Source organism: Lonchura striata, chromosome 4 (assembly GCF_046129695.1).
Source record: "Lonchura striata isolate bLonStr1 chromosome 4, bLonStr1.mat, whole genome shotgun sequence".
In the NCBI taxonomy this organism is placed as follows: Eukaryota; Metazoa; Chordata; class Aves; order Passeriformes; family Estrildidae; genus Lonchura; species Lonchura striata.
In genome coordinates, this window is record NC_134606.1 from 49,856,132 (window position 1) to 49,883,694 (window position 27,563).

Here is a 27,563-nt window from a genome sequence, read left to right on the forward strand (position 1 = left end):
TTATTTCTGTTAAAAGCAGCTGCAACTTTTATTTCATAGACCAAAAATGAAGCCCCCCACCCCCCGCATCATACACACACACATAGAAAAGTCAAGACCATTGTAACCATTCAAGTGAAGGATATGGTGGGCAAACCTCCAGGACAGGCATCTCCTCAACACAGTTCATTCAGCACAGGTAATCCCACTCAAGTACTACAGGCTGTTTTGTTAAAAATCTCTACACACACACACACGCATACACACGCACATGCGCTCTCTGTGCATCGTTTCAGGTCACTTTACTGCATAATTAAAACATGAATAAAGTAATGAAAACATTGCAGTGATACAGCAACAGAGGTCTGAGGCACTCAGGGCAGAGAAGATGTTTTCTGGCAAATTTGGAAGTAGACTACTCCAGTTCTGTGAAGCACTAATCCCTTTCCCCCACCTAAATTCTGCAGTGCCACAGGGAGCCAAGGGTATGCAGCACTTCATGTTCTTGGATCTGTGGCAACAAATTCACCAGACCTTTTATAAGAGGTGTATTTTATGCCCATGATTGTATGATTTAATGTCTGTGTTGGATTAAGTATCTCTTGTGTTACACTGGTGTAAGATGAAGTCTACAATGGGGTCTGAAAATTTTTTCATTACAATTCAGAAGAAAAAATAAATTCCCTCAGCAGAGACATCAAAGATGATGGAAGGGAAATGGGCATGGAAAAAGAAAGGGTAGAGAAAATAGAGGCTTAATCAATCCACACTCTTTAACATAACTGTTTCCAGCTCACCATGGCCCATTAACAAACTATAAAGGGGTATATATACCATTGCCCACTCTATACCCTGTCTGAGGAAGATCAGTTTTTCATAGCTGCTCCCCTAAGACTTTCCAAAGCCTGAAACTCATTCAACCAAAGGGGAAGAAAATGACCCATTTAAAAATTACCAAAAGAAAATTAATACAGTGTTGAACATGTTTCATTTTCACACACTCAGACTTGTTTTGAGATACTTCACTGTAAGTCTTGCAAATCCAATCCCCCACAGCTACTGTGGATGTACTTTTTTAAAAATGCCCCACAGTTAACAGACATAGGGATCCCATGAATCATGGGATCTTTTTGGTTCTTGTTTCACTCCTTTACCTAGGCAAGTCTGATAATCAGTTTCACCAGGCTTTTGGTGCAGGAGGCTGCCTGCAAGTACTGCTTTGCCAAAAAGCAGCTTATTCCAGGGAGCTGCATATAAGACAGACTTCATTAATTTCCCATCCTATCAAATCTCCAGCAAAAGAAACAAGTCCTGCCATTAACAAAGAGTGCCACCCACAGTGGCAATCACCACCAGCAGAGAGATGAGGGCAGAATTAAAGGTAGCCCGTTCCTGTATGTGCATGTCTTTCTCCCTTCTGCCCCCTTCTCAACTGATAAACAAACAAGGCCCAAAATAGTATCTGCAGAAGTAAGAGCAAGTCTTTGGAATAAGAAATGCTTAAAGTCTCAGGTGCCACTCACAAACCAAGAGTGACAGGGCACGCTGAAATGGTGAAAAAAACCTGAATCCCAAAATATCAAGTCCCAGTGGGAAAGCTTACCCACGCTTTTCTAGCTAATATCATGGCAGCAACAGAAGCAATTGTGGGTCTAATTGGAAGAAAGGTGCTAAAGAGATAATTGAAGAGAAAAGGAAAGTACAGCGTGAGTGTTGTAGGTAGGAGGAAAGTAGGAAATTCTTTAAATTCTCTGCTTTTGCAGACATTGGGTCAGGTTCTTCGAGATATTCCTCTTATCTACAATCACTGAGAACAACGTAAATGGTGAAATCTTTCTGTTCTGTACTCTTAAAAAAATGCATAGTACAGGGGCAAAAAATATATATATATATTTCTCGTTCTGATGCACCTGCTCAGTGTGGACTATCACTGGGTCATGAAGTGGGGACAAATGCTGTCCAGGCGTCGGGTCAGAATCTCGCAGCCCGTGTCTGTGACCAGCAGCGTGTGTTCAAACTGTGCCGAGCGCTTCCCGTCCCTCGTCACCGCAGTCCAGCCGTCGGGCCAGGTCTCATCCTGCCAGCCACCTAAAACAGAAAGCATCACTTCTTGCCAGTTTTTTAAATAACAGGTATCAGTCCCCCAAAGAGAAATGAAAACTATCAGCTCTACAGGATAGAACCAGCATGCTGTTCCATCACTACTTAGGAGCAAAGGAGCGTAATCATTTTACTTTCCTGCTAAACTACTCACCTTCACAGATCATTGGTTCAATTGTAAATACATGACCTGGCTTCATGACTCCAACGGCCTTGTTTTCTGCAATAAAATAAACACTCAAGTTAGAAAAAAGAACACCATCTTAGTAAATGAACGAATCCTTGTCTTAACAGAATACAACAGAAACACAGTAAAGTCAGAAAAGTCCATCTGAGATGATCTGATCACGTTTTTATGTATACATAAAGATTTCCCTTAGCTCTTTTCAGCAAAACTGTAATACTTACTTCAAACAGCTTAAAATTAATTGCTGTCTTTCTCTCCAACAATTGGAATTTCAACTCTAGTTCTATAAAAACACTGAAAAAATATAATACAGGAATTTCTGCACACTTCTATAATGGAAAAACAAAATTAAAAAACAACAGAAGTAAGATATTCAGAGAAGGCTTGGAATCTCCTTACTTGTTTGCACTGAGCCATTAGCTTCAATAAATAGTAAAATGTGACAGTGATTAAGTAATCCTATGATTCCATTTATGAAAGACACACTGCCCCCTCATTACCCTGGATAATGGGGTCATAGCAGTGCCAGAGTGATAATGCTGTGTTCATTAGCTAACATAAAATAGCAGAGCATTTTGAGGCATCCAGGACAATAACACAGGAACTTTTTGTTGTTAAATACACCAAAAATGCTTATCTGGAGGCACATGAAGTGATGGACACCATAACTCCAGGAGTGCAGTTTGACTGGAGAAAGGCTTCAGCCCATTTCCTCTGTCCTGTTTCACCTGGAAGGACAGTGCAGCTCAGATGTAACTGAGCCTGAGAGCTGGAACAAACTCCAGAACTGCACAGGAACCATTAGCTCCAAGCCACTTTGCTGCTGTACACATTTTGCATTCATTTTGCATCCCCCCCATCTAACTGTAATTTTATCAATGTATTACACTGTCTAAATCACCTAAAAGCTTTAAAAATCTCAGACATCAAGCTGCCGCAACGGCAACAGAACATTTTCTTAGAAAATTTATCTTTTTGCTCTTCAAACTCCTTTCACAGTAGGCTAGAAATAAGCAGCAGCATTCTTTTTTCGCCAAGATGTGTTAAATCCCTCAGATCTTTCCACTTGGCTTTTGCTGTGATTCTGTATTTAAAAATACCAGAAAAAATTCCCAGCATCTTTCTTTTTGGGAACAGACATATTTGCCCAATTAAGAAAAAAAAAAAAGTTCAAAGTTCCAAATACCCAGAAAGACAGAAATTTCCTTTGTCTTGAATTGGATTTTAATTGGTATAAGAAGCTCTCCACCTCCAAAGAATCCATATTTTCTTCATTTTACACAACAAAAAGTACATACCAGGAATTTATACCCTTTTACCCTGCAATTAACAGATTTTCTCTACTGTCAGAAAAATAACTTGGGGAAATGATGACATGGAAAGTCAGGAATTGCTAGACTATATTCTATAACCATAATGTGTTAAAGCTCATTAGGAGATGGGAAGATGGAGGCACCTGTCAGGTCTGAGGAAATAAGTGTCCTACTGTCAGGGCAGCTTTACAGCTGAAGTGAGTGTGAACTGTTGATCACTGCTTCATGAGGTTTACTCTGCCCTTAGTTGTCCACTGGCACTGCACCTTCCATCCTTTGCCTCCGTGGATGTTGTTTCTTAGTCTTGCTGGAAAAATTGTTGCAGCGCCATGGACATTTCCAAAAACTACCACTACTGGGACAATGTTCATTCCTTCTCTGCCACACACTAAGATGAAGTTTCCAGAAGTACCAAATCACAACACTCAAACAAAGAAAAGTGAAAAAAACAGGATCCATATTCAGGCACAACATCCATCTATACTATTCAAAGAGCTTTTTATTTGCATCTTTAATGGCAGTAAGGTTTGGTGTAGAACTTCTGAGGAGAGAAACATTTGGCAGTTCATGTCAGACAAGAATGTCTAAGGGAATTCAGGCAAAAACTTTGAGCATTTACCCAGTACTGATGAGAGCTAAGACTAGCCATTAGTGCGGGCAGATAATGCAAGCACAGGTTCATAAAATATGCTACAGTTCAGAGTTAAAAATTATTTCTCAAATGTCAAAATGCCAACTTGATGGCTCAAGTAAATTAGGTGCAAATCATTTGTCTACAGGACAGCACAAAGGAACAAATACTCACTGGCATAATGGGGCACGTTAGGAGCCGTATGGAAAAGTTTATGGATTCCATGCCCACAGTAGCTCCGAACCACTGAAAATCCATTTGCTTGAGCGTGTTTCTGAATTATGTTCCCCAGTTCTCTGTACCGAACACCAGGTTTTACTGCAAAATTAAAGAGATACAGAAGGGAATTTAGAGAGCTTTCCTTCAACACAACTAACCATCAAACACCATCTCTGCAGCACTCATGACTTGTGTGTCCATCTGTTCCAGTATGCAACTTCCTATGGTCACTTAATCCACTGAGTATGTAAGTGAGTTCAGTAACTTGAGAGAGGGAAGAAACTCTCTCGTATTAAAAAAAAAAACAAACAAGAGAGACAGAAGAAAATGCCTTTTTCACAAGAATACTACTTTCTTCCTTTCATGGATGCAACTGCTCACATTAAAAGGATGTCAAAGTTTGACATTAAAAATAAAGGAATTTCAAAGTACAGGGTGAGCTTTCACACCCTGAGATGCAGTGCTTTTTGCAATGAATGTAGGAACTATATTTTAATATACACTTATCTCTCTACTATGTGAAAATGCACACAAAAGACTGAGATTTAGAAAAATAAATACAAGGAAAATGGGTATCTCTACTCTTAGACAAGATTCTTGGTGATAACACTACAGCAAATAAGAATGTTCATATTCAGGTTTAACTTTTTTGACAATCCCTTTAGGAAGCCTTACAAGTTAGAGTTTGAAATACATGAAAATGGTGTGAGAAAATCACTTTGAGCACTTGGACAAGGGAGTAATAACACCATAAAAGCAACAATGTTTCATCATTCAGCTAGTAAAGATTCATCCCAAAAACAACCTTGAGCCCCTTAAAACAAAATATCAAGCTTTTTCATGACTATTCCCAACTCCCTGATTATATGCTGTTCCTTAAGGAGCCAGATGTGTGGTTGTGTCGAGCCATCTTAATCAGAGTTCACATAAAGCTTAGTTCAATTCTCTGCTAATATAAGCAACTACAACTGAAACCTCAAAGCTGAATTTACAGAAAATAACAAGAAACTTGTTACTGGAATATACATGCTTCTCCAAAAATTAAAAAAGGACAGGGTGGCTAAGAGATTAATCTGTTGTGTTTGTGCTAAATAGCTGTGAAGTATGGCCCTGACAGCATGTCCAGGTCATTTCAATGGAGTAAGGAGCCCTCTGCTTCTCTCTTAATACAGCTCTCCCAGCTACAGCTCTGCTGGTCCAACAGCACAACATTAAGAGAATTTAAAGAGGGGAGAAGTGACCCCCTTTTAACAGCAGAGATGCTTGCTTGCCAGAATTCCTACTCACATGCAATGTCTAAAACCCTTTAAAACACATTACAGCATCTAAAAAATTGGTAAAAAAGACTTACAGTGAGAATTTTAATCTCATTGTAACAAACACAGGGAAATTCCTGTCACAGTTTCTGCATCAAAGCCAGGATACAAAGGATAAGAGACAACACATGTAACACTTGCTATAAAAAAGTACAGGACCAAAGATACACACTGGTCTGGTTTAGCTCTGAAAAACAAAGTGGTCATTTCAGAATAGTAATCCTACATAAACAGGAAATATCTATTCTTCACAGCCCAACCTGGCAGTATTTTCTTGATCACACAATAGATACACAAGACATCAATCCAATGGATTTTTGTCTTTCCAGCTGGACTAGCTATCTCCAAATTATTAACCCAAATTGTGTTCATTTTAATTTCTTTTATTTACATTTACTTTTCATTAAATGCAAATTTAAAGCCTTAGGGTATTATATATAGCACCCTAAACTTCAATCTTTAGAGGCCAAGAAGTGATTAAATTATAAATTAAGAAGCTGCAGGGTATAAAAGTTACAGATGTACAAGTGTTTCCAGGGACTTAAGAAACTCTTATTTTGTTTTCTCAAGTTAAACATACAGCTACCTTTCTATCTCATTGTATATCTTGATGCAGCTGCCCTGACTGTTAACTAAGCAAGATAATTAAAGTTCTGTAAGTACTGGAAGATATGGATCTGTCTTCTATGGCACACTCCCACAGAAAAGCAAGAGCTCATCACTAGCTTTATGAAATAGCCATCAGGTTTGGTAGGGCTAAAGAGATATGTTTAGGTGTTCACACAGTGTTTTGCCTTACCAGTTCGCAGTGCAACACCATACAAATTATAAAAGTAGGGTTTTCCAAAACATAATTTGCTTGTTACATTCTCTAAGTTACTCAGATCAAGGATGTCTTACTCATCCATGATCAGAAAAAGGCTGTTTCCATGTCAGTATCATTAGCAGATGAGCTCAGCATCAAATACATTTCCCTCATCAGCCCACATTTAAAAAGAAGTTGCAGCCACCACTCACAGAACTGTGCCATTTGAAGCACCACTGCATTACACAACACCCATCCATCAACTGGTGACAGCACACCAGTGCTCCTGTGTGCTGCACCAGCAGTCCCTCTGAGCAGTGGCAATATGAGCAAGCACGTTTGAGAACCAAAGGCTTGGTGCTGCAGGCGTGCCTTACCCGCATCAATAGCTTGCATTAGGCACTCGTAGGTTGTCTGGACAAGCCTTCTGGCACCCTCGTCCACCTCTCCAACATAAAAGGTCTCATTCAGGTCTCCGTGGTAGCCATTGCGATAGACGGTGATATCCACTGCAAACAAGAGCAGACACGGGAAATGAGTGCCCTGCTCCTCACTTCCTGCATCTTCATTGGTGAAAGAGCAAACATGTAAAAACGGGGGATTCCAACCATGAAGTGATGATTCACAAGAATTCCCTAAGAAAACTCTTCCAGCAGAATCAGTTCTTTCATGCTTATCCTGTAGATTCTATATAATAATTTATAAGTTAGTGTTGCACTAGTGAACAGTTTGATTTAATGAAATGAAAGGAGAAGGGGGAGGAAAAAAAATCCCCCAACAACACAACACAGATGCAGCAAGCTAGCATTGGTTTTTAGGTAAATACAAAAATGGGAAAGAGAAGCTCTTTGCTCCATGGTGATTTACCTGGTTATAGCACTTTCTCAGAATTAATTCTAGCACTTATAGGGGGAAATTAAATTTTAAAAGGTATGTCATCATTGTTTTGCAAATCAAGTTGTCTTGCTATGGCACAACAGGAACTTTTGTTTCTAAGTCTTTGTCGGTCAGCTGGTACTAGATCACCAAACCCACTAGAAGAGTTATTGCTCTGCTATTCATGAAGAAACCCATACCCAAATCCTCTCACAGGTAAACAGTCATGAAGGGAACTGCAGTGAATGACAATACTGGAAGAATATCATACATAAGCTGCTGAGAGAGACCAACATGATCTTGATAGGAAGATGTGGGGAAAAAAACACTTTGGTGCCAACAACTAGACATCACTTGCTGGTACCTTCTGGATAACATGTTCCTGTGGTTCAAAAAATCTGTTTGGACTTTGGCATGCCTTCCAGGCTAAGAAGTTTTAAATAAAATAAAAGATGGATGCTTCCTTTTAGTCGTTCATTGGGTACATTCCCTCCAAGGTACCTTTTCTATCCCTCCTTGTAAACTGTTTTTGGCCTCCTTTTCAAGAAGCTTTTGAGCCAACACTTTACAGAAAAGAAGCCCAGTTCTTTCTCATCATATGAAAGCAGAAGGCTCCAAGCTTGATCAAGTGCAGGAATGTGGACAAAGGTGTGACTAAAGCCTCTTACAGGTGTTCTCTAGGGCTGAGGTACAGCCCTGGCACGCAAATAGCAGAGAGCACTGTGTAGATGAAGCCAACCATGCTGATTAGAAGGTTGGAGTATCTCTTCAATTAGAAAAAGTTGAGAGAATTCAGGTTGTTCAGCCTGGAAAAGAAAATGCTTTGGGGTGACTTAAACCAAGAAAAAAGATGGAGAGGAACTTTTACAAAAGAATGTACGGTCAGAAGGAGAAATGGATTCAAACTGAAAGAATGTAGGTTTAGATTAGATACTAAACAAAAATTCTTTATAGTGAGAGTAGTGAGGCACTGGAACAGGTTGCCCAGAGAAATCGTGGATGCCCCATCCCTGGAAATGTTCAAGGCCAAGCTGGATGGGGCTTTGAGCAACCTGGTTTCCTGTCGACAGCACATGGGTTGAAGCCAAATGATCTTTAAGGTCTGTTTCAACCCAAGCCATAACTCTATGAGTTGGGCTTCTTAGGTTGGACTCCTGCAATGCCGAAATAGCTGGCAATAATAAAGAGCTGTGCAAAGGCATTATCTTTGAAATTAAAGTAAAATAAAGGAACTTTGGCATACATTGTTACATGTACCCTACAAGTTCAGAGCTTTTAACCGACCACACCTTACCTAGACAGGGGCAGCAATCATGAGACTTGTTCTGAAAAGGCTGGCACCCACAGCACTGAGGTGTAGACTTAGTAGCTATTATTACAAGCCCATATGTATTAAATATCTGATAATCTAGAAAGATTACAACCCAACATGCACCTATACAATGCCTCCACTTTAGGACTCTTTACAGTCATCATAATCATCATGGGCACAGCAAAACTGTAAGCATCTAGAGCCATCTAATCAAGAATTCACACGGAACTAACCCAGTTGAATAATTCAATACACATTTTATTCACTATATATACACAGTCTGAAACATCTGGAATCTAGCCCACAAGTGGAATACTCAGGCACTATACTAATGCACAGATCCGGGTAGAAGAATTATAAAGCTCTTAAAGTAGACTGAGCTTTTGAAATTATTTTATTAAATAAATATATTAATTAAAGTATGTAAAGGGCAGAGGTAAATGAGAACAACCTAACTGGTAAATGAGAACAAAAGCCTCTCTTAAGAAGCTATGATGTTCCAATGATGTTACCTGCTTCTGAAACCTCACCTTACTGCATGGTTTAAGTGCACACAAGGTAAAAATGCTGAAGGTTAATTTTCACAGCACTTACCATTAACAATATCTCCCTCCTGCAATGGCCTCCTGTCAGGAATTCCATGACAGATCACTTCATTCACTGACGTACAACATGACTTGGGGAAATTATAATAATTCAAAGGGGAAGGATAACAATTCCTTGCAATACAAGCCTAAATAGAGAAAATACAATTTACACAGGTAAGTCTTGTACGAAGAAAAACACTGTGAAAAACATATGTGCAACAGCTTTACAGTAAGAATGATAGGCTGAAAAGCAGTGACTTCAGAAAATAAGATTCTTCAAGCATTTCTTGGCAATGTTTTCATTATACCTTGCATTTCTTACCAGGAAGAAATTGAAGCTACTTTAATTTTGTTTCTACTCATATTCATGCTTGACTGCGAATACTGAGCTATTCAAGTTTGAAACAATGCATGGCAATATTTACTTGGTTTTAAAATGTCATTTTCAATTACCACTTTTAAGCATCCAGTCCAAGATTTTTGCAAGACACACAAGCTAAACAAAATAATATTTAGCACTTGTTTTCCCCCAGCTTTAAAACCTTAGGCTGCTTCCCTTGCACTGTAATAACCTTTCTGTATTTTTGCAAAACTGACACATTTAATATATACTTACACATACATACATACATACATACATAAATACACACACTTTGCGACATACTGAGCAAAGTACTGGAAAAAAATATTGTGTTACTTTTTTTTTTTAATTTAAAAAAAATAATACTGTTTTTAAAACTGCAAAATACCAATTAGGGATATCAGTCAGTATCAACAACCTTCCAAATTTTCCATAAACTGCTGAGGAGGGGTAACTCCATGTTAATTCCTAGCTGTTCATATTAGACATTATGCCTAAGCAAGTAGTTTGATGTTTAATGTAGCAGTTTGATGTTTAAGAGTTTTGAACTGCTTAATGCAATTCAACAGAAGTCTCCAGACTAATGAAAGCACACAATCTTGGCTCAACAGCTGCAGATGCAGATAAAAAGAAAGCTCTCTAACAAACTTAACTATACCAAAACTGTTTCCTTTCCCACAATGCACAGAAGTAGCCTCAAGTACCAAATTACATGATTCATAAAGCTAAGACAGCAAAGGAAAAAATTACACAGTTCAACTATCTATGGATAGTTAAGGCAGGAAGCATTCTTGAGCATGTTTTTTAAGCACTTCACTGGGCTATGGCTTTATTTTGTTTTTATTTGCTTTACTTTATTTTATTATTTGTTTCAGTTCTCTCTGAGGCACCTCAGTTCCGATTCCCAATTATAAACAATTTAACTTTCTCCTATATATGTCATAGTCAACCAACAGAGTACAAGAAGTCCATGGCCTACATAAGCTGTTCTTTATATAATGGTATCTGTGGAGCAAAAAGGGTTTAGAAGAAAGAAAACACAATGTTAATTGACCAGGTAAGTGAAGAAACTTAGAAGAAATCTGAAGCCAGAAATATGGAAGCAACTGATACCGAGAGAGACCCAGGAGTTCCAAAATCACTTTGAACCTACCATTGAAATGTAGCACATTTCTGCCATCTGCACTACCCACCAGCTTCAAACTGGGAAACAGTTTGAAATAAAGAAATGGAATTTATGCAACAAAGAAAACCACACAATAATAATTTAAAAATAAAGAGATAGGAAAAAAAAAACATTTGTAAACACCAGAAGAATAATAAACTAATCTTACTAAATGGACAGCATGATCAATTTCTTCAGTAGTTACTCCTGGTTTCACCATCATGGCAGCAACATCCAATACTTCTCTAGCAAGCTGCAAATGAAATAATTAGAAATTCAAAACTGATTTAAAATTGATCTATTGGCTTAATTTAAGTTGATTTAAAATAGGCCAGGACTACTCTCTGCAAGATTTGTAACCCAGTTTTGACAGCTGCATTGAGATCACCAGGAAAGCTGTGAGGAGTTGGGCTCTAGAAACACTTTGAGATGCCTGCAGGTCATGTACTCAGCCACCTCTGTGAGAGCTGAAAATACCCCAGTTAAGATTTGGACCACATTTTCCTTGAATGCCATAATCTTAAATCAGACAATTTAAATGCATTTCAAAGTTTGACTCTATGCACAAGGAAGTGATTACAACTGAACAGCTCTTTTTCAAAAATTGTTAAGGATGGGGCTTTGTTCTGCTTTTTAGTTTTTTCTTAGTACCAAATCCAGGAGAGGAAAAAGTTCTCATAAAACATGTTCTTAACAGAAAAAACATTTCAGGCACAGATTGTCTTACTACTTATAAAAAATGCAGGAAACAGATAAAAGTCTTCCTTCTGTTTGCAAAATACTTTACTGGGAATTGGGTTCACAAGAAGGAAAAAAGACAGAAAATATCAAGCTTCCCAAACTATTTTTCAGTGCTCTAAAGTGGTTTGAAAGTTTGTACTCCCAAATGTGCTCCCAAAAGTGGTAAAATCATTAGAGATTTTTAAAGAAGATAAAGGCATCTTGGAAGAAAAATCAAAACCCCCTTACCCTGCACACTACTCGCATCCCTTCTATATCCTCAGATGACAGTATTTTTATTTGAGAGGTTCCTTTTAAAGCTTGTTCTGATTCAGACATTCCTGAAAAGAAAAAAGAGAGAGGATTATAAAAAGAAAGAAAAAACCCCATGTTATAAAGGATGATGATCGCTACATATATCCAATCCAGGAACTTCCTCAGCTTACCAAGGGCAATAGAAGTACAGACTTTCTCATCATAGCATAAAGAAAGAAACCCACCAAGCCATAGTATTATCATCATTATTCAGATTAATTGGAATTCCTAAGTCTTCCACAATTCCACACTGCCCCACGTGTTCAGGAAGCCCTTTCACTTACTGCACAACACCACCATGTCCAGTTAGTCAAAAGACAAACTTAAATAACAGGTTGACAAGGCAGTTGTTTGATTCATAGAAAAGTACTTTTCAGCTTCTCTTAGAAAACAATTATACATTCTAAAACAGTCATAAAGGGTTACATGAGCTTGGGAATATGTCTGGTTATATTACTGCAACAACCAGCTGACAAAAACATGTAAATTCTTCCTACCAAAATCTTGTCATCTCAGCTTTACAGATGAGCGATCTCCTAAAATCCAGTCTTTTGTGTTTTTTTAATATTTACACTTTTTAAAAAATAACTCTGGAATATCTTAAGATTTAAAAAAATGCTAACAGACTTCATAGCAGTGTTTTGGGGAAATGCAAAGCCCCAGTACTGGTATAAAAAGGGGAAAATACCAACACAACCCAATAAGCAAGTAATTTTGAATGCATTCCCTCTCTGTTCAAAAAAAGCTGGAATTCATACTCCAGTTTTCTTTTTGGGGTTGCATACTGCAAGGTTTTCTTGGTTTTGTTATAAAATAATACATTTTCAACAGATACACTGATGCCCCAGATCATGGTTTAGTAGAATTCATCTGTGACAGTCAACTGCTTGCTGTTTGTTATCAAATTAGCAACAGAACTAGGACTTGTATGTTTAATATAAAAAAAACCCCAAAAGTAAATTAACTAACTCTTAGTTTCCTGTACACCTTTGAAAGATAACCCATTACAAACTTTGGACTTCCAAAAAATACTTGCAACAGTTATTTTTAAAAAATCAGTAAGTTACTGTGGAGAAGTAGTAAAGTGAGAACAGATAAAAGAGGTTCCCTTCTCCAGTATGTATGCCCTTCATGCTTTAAAGGTTTTTTCAATGAAAAGGAAAATAGAGAGCAAACATAACACTCAAAATTGTGATTTGTTTCATGTTACCTAGTGGGTGATCAGCATAATCCGGTCTCTGAATATAACTTGGCACAGGTCTTGTTGGCGTCTAAATAAATCACAGGCAAAGCTGGTTAGGTTGCAACAACACTTATTATAGTCACAAAAACAGTCACACAGCAAAATTAAATACAATATGAAATACTTCATGTGAAATATGGCTAAGTCCATTTAGAAGAAGTTGCAATGTAAACACTCCAAAAGTTCCAAGTTTTAATCCCAGACACTCTGCTGTTACCCTCTATTGCTATCATATTATACAACTTTTAATAGCCAACTTCAGAGCTTCATAAAAATCAAATTTTTATTGTCAAGTGAATCAAACTGGTTTTATAATGTATTATGCCTTACTGTAGCATTTTTTCTTCTACTTTCCAGACTGCAAGTGCACTGGTTCCAAATACATCCCTCTTCTCTTTAGAAAGATTGCTACTTCTAATCATCACCTTAGTCAAAATCCCTAATTTCATTAGCATCAGTCTCACGGCAGTCACAAGACAAAAAAAGCCAATGTTCAAAGGTAGCACAACTAAATTACTTAGCCAGTGAAATGTCTCAAACACCTTTTTCTCCAACAATACTAACAAACACACATGGGCTCAGTTCTCTAGTGAGCCTGTAACATAGAGAAGACTAGAGAGAGGATGCCACTGGGGCAGCTTTTCTAGCACAGGACAATTAGAAAAGACAAGTGTCAAGAAAATACCATTATTGCTGTAAAAAAAAAAAAGCTTCAGCTTAGTCCATGTACAAACTTGTACCAATTTAAAAATACAGTTACGTTTGTATGGTGTGCAATATATATATATATATAACACACACATATATATATATATACACAGTTATATGTCATCATCTTCTAAATCCACCTTTCACAACCAAAGATCTTACTGACTACTGTTGTTCTTCACTATTCCAGTGCATAAGATTACTGTAACCTCTGTTCTTTCAGCTGTTTACTAGCTCACTCACCAGGTTATTGTTATTTTAAACCACTTACATAATAGAATATAAAAACATTTATCTAAATTCTATATTAATTCACCTGAACTTGTTAGAAACAGACTGCTCCGTAACGGGTGAGGACAACAAACAGCTGGGAGACAGAATCTGAATTAGCAGTAGCTTTTTTGCTGAATAAATGCCACAGTGTATATCCAAAAGGTATGAGCTTAAGCCTGTTACTGATGCTCACAGGCACTCCCTTAATTATAAATATACCAGGAGACAGAACAAGTTAAACTAAAATGAACCACAATAAGGACAGCCGTGCATGTCTTTGCCATCAGGTTCAGATCAAGACACTCTCCTCTCTCAGCAAAAATGTGGGAGATCATCAAGTCAGGAGTGGTCCATTAGTTGCTACAGAACATAGCAGTGCAGGAGTAGTAGCACCTCTTGCTTACCAGTGGATAGTGTGGCCTGAGTTTCCCAGTGTATCGATAACCAGACCAGGGATTTGTGTTAACATCACCTTCCAGGCTCCAGGAGGAAACTTCACGCTTAGCTTTTTCATCTTCTGAAAAAATAAGAAAAAGGGGGAAAAAAGTTGCAGCAGCAACATCTGTCCTACTAAGAATGAGAACTGTGGGGTCTAGAAAGTGACTTAGAAGTAGGTAAATCTAGATCTGATTCCTGGCATTTCAGATACTGATATATGCAAGTAGCAGTTATCATTTTGTATTGTCCATTCCAAATTCATATTCTTCCTACCCTATTCAACAGCAAACTGGGCAATGTCAGGACTGAATGCACAAAGGAAGTGTAATAATTAAGTTGTTCTTCATTTGTAGTTTTATAACGCAGTGCTTGTTTTCATTCCTGGGAAAAAAGCCTGTTTCTACAGAGGCACTCACTATCCCTTCAATTAACATCCCTGCACTGCAGGGGAACATTCCTTTTTTGTGATCTCCCTTAGCACCCAGTGACTGAAATAACCTGAGGTGGGAAGGAGACCATCCAAAGGTGGAAGGGATGCCATCCTACTGTCAGGTTCAACACATGGAGGCTGCTACCCCTCCAGAACTGATGGAGAGAGTGCAGGTCCTGCCACTTCTGCAGTTCAGGAGAAGCAGTGCTCACACCTTAGGAGATGGTCCCAAACTTGTGAAATTCAAGTCTGACGTGGTCTGATGACTCACAAATAACACATTCCTATGAGGGCAAACTGAAAGTGTTTACATAAAGGATTGAAACAAGCAGATCCTGAGCAATACCAAAAGGAAAAGTACTTATTCAGAAAGAGAAGGCAAGGGTGAAGAAAGAGCATGGTAACATTAATCTTTAACTCATAACCGGATAACTTGTTTGTTTTCTCTTTTGCTATCTCAGAAGGATGAAGAGATAGCAAAAGGTCTGCCATTGCAAGCCCTAATGGCAATTCCTCAGAGCTTCTGTGGCTGACATTTGAGACATCTGTTCAAATGACATTCAGTTCAGATGAAACTGAGAAATAACAATTTAGAAGTCCAAAGCTGTTCATATTCACACAAATTAATAGGATGCAGAATGCAAGTGTGAACTATTAGATCCCTAAACTGGTAATGCAGAAAGAAGGAAAACATTTGTAATTATCTGTACTACTCCAACCTATATACCATGCAATATTTATCATGGAAAAAGAATCTTTGTTGGGTTTTAGGAAAGGAGGTAAATTATTTGAGGATGTGAGTTTCTGCCATATCTCTTTTTAATCCTACCTCCCTTTCCAGCAAGCCTTAATGAAGATAGCCAGGGTGGTGGCAGAGAGGAGGCAAGGGGGCAGAACTGAGGTCTGCCCTCTCTTTAGTTTTAAACTATGGGTTTTCACTACTCAGATAAGGCAGAATCTACCAGGAGGCTGGTAGATTCTGCCTTATATGAGTAGTGAAAACCCATAGTTTCACTATGGTAGCTCAGCTTCTATGCTAGAGCTACCAGCTGTCACTAGGGCACACATACACTCTTATTACCTTGAACTGAACTCAGCAAAATCCTGGCTATGATACATCCTCTATCAGTGGCTGCAGCATGTACACAAGCATTCTGCCTTTTTTCCCCAAAAATGTACAGAACAGCTGCACTCTGACTCACTTGTGTTCCAGCAAGTGTCTAATCACAAAGACTTTGCAAGAACCTTTCCCACTGTACTGCCTTTGACTGCATTAGACATCAAAATGCTATGAAGGAACACTGCCTTACAACAGTGATTTATTATTCTCCCTGCCCTTTATTTCAGCATCCCTCTTTCTGTGTTCATATACCTGGCAATGCAATTCAAGCAATAATTCATGTAAATAGAAAAGTGAACAGAAACAAACACTTCTGTGAACCTCTGCCTCTGAAATTTTACACAGAGCTTCAGATTGTTGAGAACTGGACAAAATTTCAGATATGCATCACCCAGTGCCAGTTATCTTGGGAAAAAACCCAATACCATTCCTGGGCAGAGAAGCACAGAGCAGTTGAGGTTGGAAGGGACATCTGGAGCTCACTGCACAGGACAAAACAAATTCAAAGAACTATGAAAATGCATTTTAAAAAGTAATGTACTTACTTGCTTTCTTGTGTAGTAACTTGTGAGTGGCCCAGCTTCCCTTAAAGCATTCCTAGAATTGCAAACAAAAATGTATAAATACATGTTTTAAGCAGTATTTACATGGACAGACATGCCAAGCTGACAAAATAGAGAAGCAAATGTATTTTAAAAGAAAACTGGAAAACTGTTTTTATTAACCCTTGCAGCAATATGCAGTAAATGCTGCTGGTAACTGCTAGTCTTAGCAATAGAAAACATCGCATTCAGAAGTTTATGAATCAGAATAGGCAGAAAAAGCACAGCCAAACAGACAACACCTATGGCAGTGAAATACACTGACATAATCCCATGTATTATTGACTCCTTATCATTTCAATGAGTAACTAAACACCATGGTGGCTGCAGGTTGACTGAAGCAGAGTCTTATCTCTGTACCTGATCTTACAGTGCTGCAGTGAGCAGCAAGGTCTTCCCTTAACTCCTACAAGCCATCTCCTCCTGCTAATTGCATCCCTTCTGCCTCCTGCTCCAGCACAGGAAAGCAACAGAGGCCAATTAGCACAACCACAGGGGAACTAATGAACTAGACTAAAGGGCGGAAATGAGAGCTACCGAGTGAAAATAGGAAATTGAAAAAGCAATATTGAGAAAGTTGAAATGGAAATCAAAACAAAGAGTGGCTTGGAGTGGAGGAGTTTGGTCTTTTCTTCCCAAGCACAAATAGAGCAGCTCATGCAAGGAACAAAGAATCAGCAAAAGGGCGATGGAAATGACTAGCAGCTGGACAATAAAGAAGGACTAAGATGAAGAAAAGACATGAAAGAAAAGAGATTTAAGTAGAAAAATGGCAGAAGGCAGCATTAAAGGTGATCCTTTAAGGTGCTAATTAGCAAATTACTTGGGTTTGTAGCAGAAATTCTAAATCAATGCCTATGCGCACTCAAAACATCAATTAAGAAATTGCTAATTCCAATCACTGACAATTACAGCTGAATTTCTGAAGAAAGAGGCAGGAAGCAAACTGTTTTTTTCAGGAGAAACAATACTAATGCTGAATCATCACTGCAAAACTACCATCCAGAGCCAACAACTGATTCAACCTAAAGTATACAACACTCAACCAGTCCAAGACAACACATCTGCAAACTGAGCCCAGCTTGTAACATTCTACCCTTGCTTCAGGGTTGCTCTTGAGTGCTCTGAGCAGTCTGTTCCTGTTGAGCCACGTTCTCTCTCCTCCCTCATTAGTCTTGCAACCAGTAAGTACCAAAGTGCACCCACAAACACACAGTACAGTGAGTGCACAAGCACACCTACAATCACAGAGACCCTGCTGTGTGTGTGCTGCACCCCTCATGACCAGAACCAGCTGCTCGTTGTGCTGTGCCACCTCACACAGCAGGAGTGACTGCACTGCCAGGAGCTCTGGAACCAACACTTCCCGTGACTGAAGAGAATGTCACTTCCAACAGCAGCCCAAGGTTTTACTGTCACATTTATACAATGCACTGCACACACACACACAGACCTTTGCACTGCAATGGTCTCTGCTGGGGAGCTGGGAGAAAAGGAAGAGGTTTTAACTGAGGCCTACTTTAGGGAAAAGAAAGTAATAAAAAAATTCTAAAAACGCTATTTCAAGGACACCGGAAGAACCAGTAAGGTTTTAATCCCCTTTCAAACACGAGGTCTTTGTTCTGAAGCATAAAAGAAGGACTAAGCAGCTAAGGACTTAGAGCAGCTACCAAGTCTGCAAACCTAGAATCCACTTTTTTGAATATAAAGGAGTATTTGGGGAAGGAATACATACATCAGCTGTGGCAATTACTGACTGTAGTTCATTCTCTGCTTTCCCATGAAACTTTGGGGGATGTTCTCCAATGCCCTTGATTTGTCCTACATCAACAGCCTTTCCTCTCTGTTGACTCTTAACCAGAAAAACCTGGGCAAACACAGCACCAGGGACAGTAGCATAACTTGAGAGGCTCCTTTTTGGCTTTTTATTTCCTGCAGCTGTGGACAACCTAAGATGATTCTGCATAAGGCTGCCATATGCCTAAGTTTTCCCAAACATGTTTCCCAAATTTTACTTGCCCTCTATCTCCAGAGGAGCAGTAGCTCTGCCAGAACTCCTGGGACACAGCTCCAAAGCTGCTGTGGCCTGACACAACCCAGACACCTGCACCATGTGCACATCCATCAACTGCAACAGGCACACACAGTACATCCAAAGTGTTTTTTGTGAGCAGGGGCTGTTACAAAAGCACTGTTCAATCCATCAGTCTCTCTGCCTTGGTCTGACACTTCTGGAAGGCACTCTAAAGACATGCTGCACATCCACCTACAGCCCATCAATTTTGTGTAGGATCAGTCATACACTTCCTGTGAGCTCTGGACTTACCGGGTACATACAAATTATTTATATTCAACAACCTGCTGCACATGACTGCAGAGCTCTGCCATGGCAGTTCCACATAAAAATATGGCAGCTGTCATCTCACAGGGTGGAGAATCATAGCTCTGGCAACAAAGCACTCCCAAAGTACCACTGCACATTGCAAACACCCTCACCTTCTATACTGCAGACTTCCTGACAAGCTATGGAAGAAACCTCCTCTTTCTCTCCATCTGGGCCTCTTTTTGGAGTCTTTGCTGGAGAAAATTATGCTTTTCACTGAGCCTTCTCCTGACACATCTACTTCAATCTGGCTATCACCATTCCTGTCTCTTAACAATTCTTCTGTGTTCCTATGCCCTACTCAGGTCAGGATAGAAAATTTTCAATGATTAAATAAACAAAATCCAGGGAAAAATACTCAAGGTGACTTTTAATATTAAAATGAAGAAAATAAAGATTTTGTTTTTCCAGATACAGTGAAAAAAGGAACAGGTAATACTGCATGGGTATATATTAAAACATTAAATACCTTCAGGGGGAAAGTACACAGGAACAATATGAATTTGGCTTCAAGTTCCTTGGAGGACTTCCTGGGTTTCATTTCAAGCACTACATTATCCCATTAGCATGCCTGATATTAACATCCCCCGCTTTCTCACCTATTGCATGTGGAAACACTGAAGAGGACTGTACAAGAAGAGAGGTCAAATGCATGACAAAAAAAAAAGGCAGAGAAGTAATCCTTTACTTGTTTAGGGCAATCCTGGGTACAACTATTCTATCGGTAAGAAAAATATCAATGTGTATTCTAGACAGAGGCTGTCACTATATTGAAACCTTCTACAACATTTCTGGCTTTAGAACATTCTTAAGCCAATCCCACAGGTTTTGTGTTTAGAGACAAGTTCAACCCGGTGTTCATCAGAATATATCAAAAGGTAACCAAAGGCACAACCAGCATTACCATTTGAAAATATTCCTGTTGGATCTCCTTGTAGAAGCTGTGTTATTTCTGAAAATTATTTTTACCTTAAGGACTCACCCAATATCAAGAGAATCATGTGGCATAGCAGCATTTGTTTTATAGCATGGTGCACTTTCACTATGAACACACTGATCACCACCAAATTCCTCAAGGGTTTTTTTTTAATCAATCATTGAAAGAACAAAGCCCTTTAAAATAGTTATTGAAGTAATTAGGGAAAAAAAAAACTCTGCTATGTTTATTGTCATTTTTACAATAATAACAGAAAGCTTCTTATTTGTTCAGTTCATGTATGCATACAATCTGATTAAGAGGTGGAAAAGTACAGCAAATTGCAAATTCCACAGGAAAAAAGGATGCTCAAGATTAGGATATTACTACACTACAAACCTCTGTATAGCACAGATATAACAAACTAGATTTAAATAAGCTACCCAGACACATGGATGTCACATCCCTGGATGTGCTCACAGCCAAGATGGACATGGCTCTGAACAACCTGGTCTAGTGGAAGGTGCCCTGCCCGTGGCAGGGGGTTGGAACTAGATGGTATTTAAGGTCCCTTCCAAGCCAGGCCAGGAAGCTACACAGGCACCACAGCACAGAATTCAAGATATGCTGACAGACTGTTTCTGAATTACCATTGCATGGGAAAGGCTCACTTCCAAGTTAGCTCTGGCAACCCCTCTGTCAGCACGCCAACTTGTGTCCAACTTCCACAGAATTACCCCATCCATTTTCTATGGTCATCATTTAGAGCCACTGCAATGAATTTCAAAAAACATCTACTTTACAGAAAAAAAAAAAGAAGTCGGAATCAAGACTGTGAGGACAGACTGTCTCTTTGGATGTCATAATATATACCCTGATCTGCAACGGACAAACTGCAAGTGCCAAGCAGCACACTGCAGTTAAAAATACTCTGAGCAATCTTTTTCACAGAATTTACAAATGTCCTTTAGAATGTAAAAGTGTCTGGGGCTTAACCTGAGACCATGTAATTTTGCATAATGAGAACTCATTTTTAACCAAATACCTTAAAGGTATGCAAAACAGAAGACCAAAAAAAACCTCTGAAGTACAACATTTAGCTTAATACCAGGCTATCAGTTATATATATATATTAAATACAGTATAGATTAACTCACATTTTATCCATAAGTACATGTATGTTAAGGTGTTAATACATTTGATGTTAAATGAAACAGTTGATTCTTTTCAGCATGCTGAAATCCTTCTAGGGCAGTACAAGCTCCCAGACAGCCTCCAGTCTGAAAAACTCTGTAGAAAATTCCCAAAGTAGCCTAAGCAGCATACATGAATAGTCAGTTTTTCAGAAGAGTTGAATATGTGTTTTCAGAATATGGATTTTCAAAGCCAAGGCAGTACCTACATGCAGAATCTTGGTGTCAGCAGATGGACTTCTTCATCTAAGACCTCATCTTACCCTGAGACCCCTGGATCCCTCATGACCAAGCCCTTCCTTTGAAGGCTTTTGCAGCTCTTCAGATTTACAGAAATACACAACTGATTTTAGAGAGTAGTGAAGGAACAATGGACCAGAGGAATTCCAACTGGACTATCCTGTCAGTACATGGAATACCAGCTCAGCAAGTCTGCCTACAGGAGTTTTGAAGTTCTCCTTTCAGAGGGCTCAGCTTTCATATCTCACCAACAATCAGGTGCTTACCTCAGACACAGGTATTCATGGTGATTTATAGGCAATTGAGAATGTCAGCTTCCTGACGAAGGAAATCTGATTTTCTAGACGATGGTATCAGTTGAGTGCCATTTATGCCTGAGGAAACTCCTATGTGTTGCAGTTGAATCCAAGCAGCTGGTTTCAGCCTATTTCAGGCACAAAGAACAGTGAACCAAGGACAAAACACTGCACTGATGTCCTATGGTCTGATGTGAGAGAGGACAAAAAATAGTTTCCTACAGGTCTATTGCTCCCTGCTCCCCATCCATAGCACATTGACAGTGAAAGGAAACAGCAAAGCAGGAGATGGCACAACATTCTTCTCTTCAGGTCCACAATTTTTCACAAATTACTGTCACCATGAAAATCCTAAGCTGTCAAGGGCCCAGGGCTGAGTGTCAGTGAAAATGTGCCTTGCAGAAAGCAGTAAATTGTATATAAACTCAAAGCAGTAAATTGTATATAAACTCACTGAGAGAACAAAACAGCATTTCTTTCCTGTTGCTGGAACTGAACAAGTCATACCCCACCCCAGATATCAAGAGGTATCACGAGATATTGGGAGGCACCCACCAGTGCAAGAGAGACACTGCCCCTGACTGTACAGTTCAGAGAAACTGCTACCCCTTCAAACACCTAAAACACCACTGACGTGGTGACCTAAAACACTGGTGACATGGCAGTCACCAGATAACCCCAGTCCTCACTTCTGACTCCATAACCAGACCACTTCATACACCTGGGGCTGACAACACAAAGGCACACAAAACAGGAAGGGGCAACACTTCGTAAGTTACAACTACTATTAGGATACAACCCATGGCCACCACTCTCAGAGAAACAAAAATAGCAAAGGCCACTGACTTCAGACAAAGAAGTTGAATTTGGCTGGAGAAATGGCCCTGTACCAGTGTCTAGTCCACACCACAGCAAAGCTATTCTGTTTTGTCCAAGACACTTATATAAGTAGCATGAAAGAGGAAGCTTTTCAGGAAAGCAATACAAAATTACTAATAAGTGAATCATTCACAATTAGAAGGCTCATATAAAAATGGTAACTGGAGATCTCAAGAACAGTCACTATTCTCCACTTCTTTATCCTTCAGCCACTTGTAGAAGACATAAAAGAAATGCAAATTGTCTTCTTAAACACAAACTCTTTCTGTATACTATGCACAATGTACACGCAAGTGACTGTACCTGTAAGGCAGATTTCACAATAACAAATTCATCTTAGCAAGAGAAACTCTACACCTGAGATGTGATGCTGGACATCTGTGTGATTTCTACATTCAGAAGATAGACTGAATTACTGTATCTTACCATAAGATGATAAACACACACAACACTGCAGTAAGTCTCTAAAGAAAATAAAACAAGACAGTGAAAAAAGGCAGCTGATAGTAAGAGAACTTGATTAACTAGCCTAAAATATTACTAAGGGTTAACAGCAGACGGAATCCCTCAACAGAACAGACCCTCTTGTTACACCTTGGAGTGAAAGGGAAAAAACAAGCCAGGGTTCAACACACCACCTCAAGAGCTTCTCTGCTGCTAAACCACATTTTTACCTTGTCTCCATGACCAGTTCAAAACCTCCCTGCTCGGCCAGAACCCGGCCACATGGCCCCCTTTCCATCCATGACCCTCAAGCACAACTATTATTTAGCAGCTGTACCCAGTTTCCAAGGTGCCCAATAGCCAAAGAGGAAACAGTGCTGGCTCAAAGAAATCTCAGAGAATGTCAAATTACTCCAGCCTAAGCATTTCCAGGGCATGTTGTTGAGGCATACGTTTTCATGGCAGACAGGGAAGAATAACACCTTTTCTCCAGGAAAGGATAAACACAAATGGTAAATCCACCAGGGAAATCATTGTCTTGATGCAATCTACTTGGAAAGTTCACTTCAATCCTCTATGTGAAGTCATGAAAAATAATTTTTAATCAATCTCCACATTACATTGGGATTCTCAGCCCTATACTTCCTATACCTCCTATACCTTTCAGTCCTATATCAATTTTTTGTTAGCAAATGATAGGTTAGTAACTTATAATCCAAACATATGGCTTCACATGGTTACCATCCTACTGCAGTTCACAATTTTTGGTTGTTTAATCTTAGCACTAGAGAAAAGAAATTCCTACAAACTTGGTTTTAGCTCTGATTGGAGTTTTGGCTATTTGAAAAAGCCATTGTAGACTTCCAAACAGATTAATTACCCAGTGTCCATGCACATACAGATGCTTTTATCTGTCAAGGAGATGCCAGACAGCTTGTGTCTCCCAATCTACCCTCAGCCCAAAGGAAGCACCCACACACCTGGCTAACACCAGTGCATTCCATAAGGACAGGCTGACTTTATGACTGGGCTAAACTGGGCCACAGTGGGCAAGCTTGCTCTTCAGCAGCACACTCCTGAAGTGTTTCATGACCCTGCAGTGCTAAACCAGCAAAAAACCCCGAAACACTTAATGCACTGCTTTTCCTCCATTTAAAAGAAAACTCTGAAGACCTTAGAAATGGCTCACCAAGGAATCAGGGACAGACTAAGGGAAAGGGTAGAAGCATGCATCCTTAGACGTAGGGAATAGCACCAAGCCAGCTACAACACAGGCTGTGGTGTGAGGTGGAATAACATCCTAGGTCCACTCACTAGCTTATCTAGGAGGTATTTATGCATATAAGACCAGAATGGAAAGAAAGCCACCAAAGAGAGAACTCCAGAAAAGTTTCACTGATGCTAACCAGTCCACTGCTGTCAGCTGAAACTTGCTGGAAGTTCAGAGAAAATAAGAGTCCTTCACCTGCCATGTGCTTATTTGAAGAGGCAGCCAGGTTATCAGCAGCATCTCACCTACCCTCCTGACTGTGCTTGCCAGACACCGGGGCAGGACTGCAGCAAGTCTGCTCCATGGCACACAGCAGGTGACGAGGAGAGCTGGAGCCTCGGCACAGTTCCATCCATGCTGGGCCCCACCCAGGGTATTGGGAGGGGCTAAGGGTCCTTGCTACAGGATGAACATGGGGACTCTTCTCTCTGTGCATGACATTTCTTGCACATCTTTATAACACGCTGCCACTAATGTCCTCCTCTGTAACAGCTTGCCCCAAAACCTCCAAAGCACCTTCAGTGTGCTTACCCACATTCCTGATTGGCACAGCAAGGCACAGCATGCCCCAAGTCACTCAGAAATGAGCTGACTGGGATTCCTGCCTATTCATTTTCTAAGCAGGACAGCTTTACAAGCATGTAGTCAGTTATCCAGCATCCTACTTTAACAAGCCAGGAAGTATTTACAGCAATTCCCTTTTTTCCTAACAAGAGCAGCAGATATTTCCAAATAATTAACTCAGTATATAGAAAACAAAAACCTCTGCATCCCATATGGAATTAGCGGAGTTAGAGATGGGAAGAAGGGAGTGAAGCTGCAAATGGAACTCTTCACATTGACCTGCTTGTTCTCTTAACAAATGTTTTGGTCATCACCAACCAGTATTTACGATGATTTTATATCAGACATGTCAAAACACTCAGAGCAAATGTGAAACTCAGAGCAAATCCTAGAAGTTAACCACAAGCACCATGTGGGAACTAGAGATACAGCATTGTCAGAACAATACTGATTTGCAGTTGCTCTAATTTGGCACAGACTCCCAGGATAGGGCACAGAGCCTTCAGGGGAAAGTACCAGAAACTGTGCAGTGGGTGTGTCACAAGCACGTGGGAAATTTTCCCTCAGTCCTATGCAAACCATAACTATCAGCTTACATCCTGACTCAGAAAAAAATTCCTTCCCAATTAATAAATTAATCTAGCTGAAGTGACTGAATTATTTTTTTATGTTTATCCACAAAAGCTCAGTGACTTTACTCTGAATTACAATTGTGACACGGAAAGCCAGTGTTGATCTCTGAACTAAACACATGCATCCTCACTGATTTTGATAGAATTATCAAAAAGTTCAAAGGATTAGGCTATGTATTTCAGTGTACATTTTGAAAGTTAGTAATAAAAACCAAACAAGACCAAAACAAAAAACGCACTCAACACTCATCAGACAGCTCCTTCTATTGAAGGACCACACTCTGTTACCACTGTGGCCCACAGTACAGGTTCAATTCTCACATTTATATGTGGGAGCTGACTGCCCTATGACATGTGGCCTAACCTGAACCTTCCTGTTTGGCACCCTCAGAGCAGAACATCAAAGGACATAGTGGGGAAAAAAAGAAAAAGTTAGGAATGCAAAAGGAATAATAATAAAAAAAGGAAGAGTATCAAGTAATTTTCACAGAAACTCATAACTTAAAGAAAATCTGTTTTCAGAGCAACAAGTCTCCCCGCGTCTATCAAAGCGAGCAACTCCAGAGTTGACGCCGGCAGAGAAACACACCCGCTGGAACGTGATGAGCACGTCCTCACTTTGTCTCACTAAGCCTTTATTTTTGAGGGGAGCACAGGGACCACCCACACCTTCAGGCACAGAACATCCGTGCACCCTCTCACGAGCCTCGCTGCGCTTTAGTGCCGCTGAGGTCCCGCATCGCCCGCGGCCACGGGGCGAAACGGGGCTGCTGCCCCGCCGCCAGCCCGCTCCCCGGCTCCAGCCACCGAGGGCGAGCTCGGTGCGGGCTGCCCGGCCGGGCGCTGCTGCCCCGGGCCGGCCGGGAGCGGGCAGAGCCGGGCAGAGCCGGGCCGGGCCCGGGCGGCCGGGAGCCGGCGCGGGGAGCTGGATCCTGCGGGCGCCGCACGCCAGGGGCTGGGCCGCGGGGAGCCTCACCTGGGAGCAGAAGTAGGAGCCCTGGATGCCCAGCTTGAGGCAGGTGGGGCACTGCAGCTTGGCCTCGCTGCTGCAGCCGGCGGTCTCGCAGACTCGGCGGGTCTCCACCGCCGCCGCCATGCTGCCGGGCGGCCACGGGGGAGGAGCCGCCGCCCGGAGCTGCCGCCGGCTGGGGCGGGCGGAGAGCGGGACGGAGGGAGGGGCGGCAGCGGCAGCGGCGGGAGGCGCCGCGGGCTCAGGGCCACATGCGAGCCGGGCCGGAGCGCTGCCGGCCACAGCTTCCCTGGGCGGCGTGTGCCAGCCCTCCCCTCCCTCACAGTGAAGGGTGTTTAGCCCAGAGAACAGAGAGGGGATCTCATAAATGTCTCATAGGTGTCAGGAGGATGGTGCCCAGTGACGGGATGAGGAGTTAACGGCCATAAACTAAAGCACAAGAAGTTTCATCTCAACATGAGGAAGAAGTTCTTTATAATGAGTCTGCCCAGGCTCATTATATAACAGGCTGCCCAGGGAGGTCATGGACTCTCCCTCCCTGGAGACATTCCAGACCCACATGGACGCACTCCTGTGTCACCTGCTCCGGGTGACCTGCCTGGCTGATCTCCAGAGGTCCCATCCAACCCTAACTGATTCCGTGAAGAACTTCCCGTAGTTTTCATCTGCGAGGCTGTACAAGAAATTTTCCAGGTATATCTTCTTCATTATGGAGTGTGGGCTGTGGTATGTAGGTCTGTCTGTGTGGTTTATGACAATTCTTTTGCTCTATTTTTAGCCCAGGTAAAACCATCACAAATTCAATATTCAGTAAGGCAGTAACTAAAATTAGAAAAATAGGCTGCAGAGTCAAGGTGGCATTGTCACATGAAAGATGCTGATTGTCTTCCTGGAAAGAGAGAGACTAGAAACCAATGATCTGTCATAAAAATAAATGTGATTAATGTACATATTATATTTCTTCCATTTGCATGGGTTAGAGAGTGAAAAAAGATACCTGTGCCTGCAAGATGACTGTGCTTACGTTCTCTGGGTGTTGTCAAACTCAGCATCAATGCAGAATCATAGAGTTGTTA

General features: G+C 40.6%; 1 protein-coding gene across 1 annotated transcript; it reads right to left on the minus strand.

Moving 5' to 3' along the window:
- On the minus strand, window positions 1-26,636 carry METAP1 (methionyl aminopeptidase 1). The gene is made up of 11 exons (XM_021550290.2): window positions 26,494-26,636; window positions 16,644-16,695; window positions 14,515-14,627; window positions 13,097-13,157; window positions 11,821-11,912; window positions 11,021-11,104; window positions 9,333-9,471; window positions 6,928-7,059; window positions 4,385-4,528; window positions 2,234-2,299; window positions 1-2,067 (listed from the first exon to the last, which is right to left on the minus strand). The coding sequence occupies exons 1-11, from the start codon at window positions 26,611-26,613 to the stop codon at window positions 1,907-1,909; spliced, it is 1,164 nt and encodes a 387-aa protein (XP_021405965.1). The 5' UTR covers window positions 26,614-26,636; the 3' UTR covers window positions 1-1,906.
- Between the last annotated feature and the right edge of the window lie 927 nt (window positions 26,637-27,563).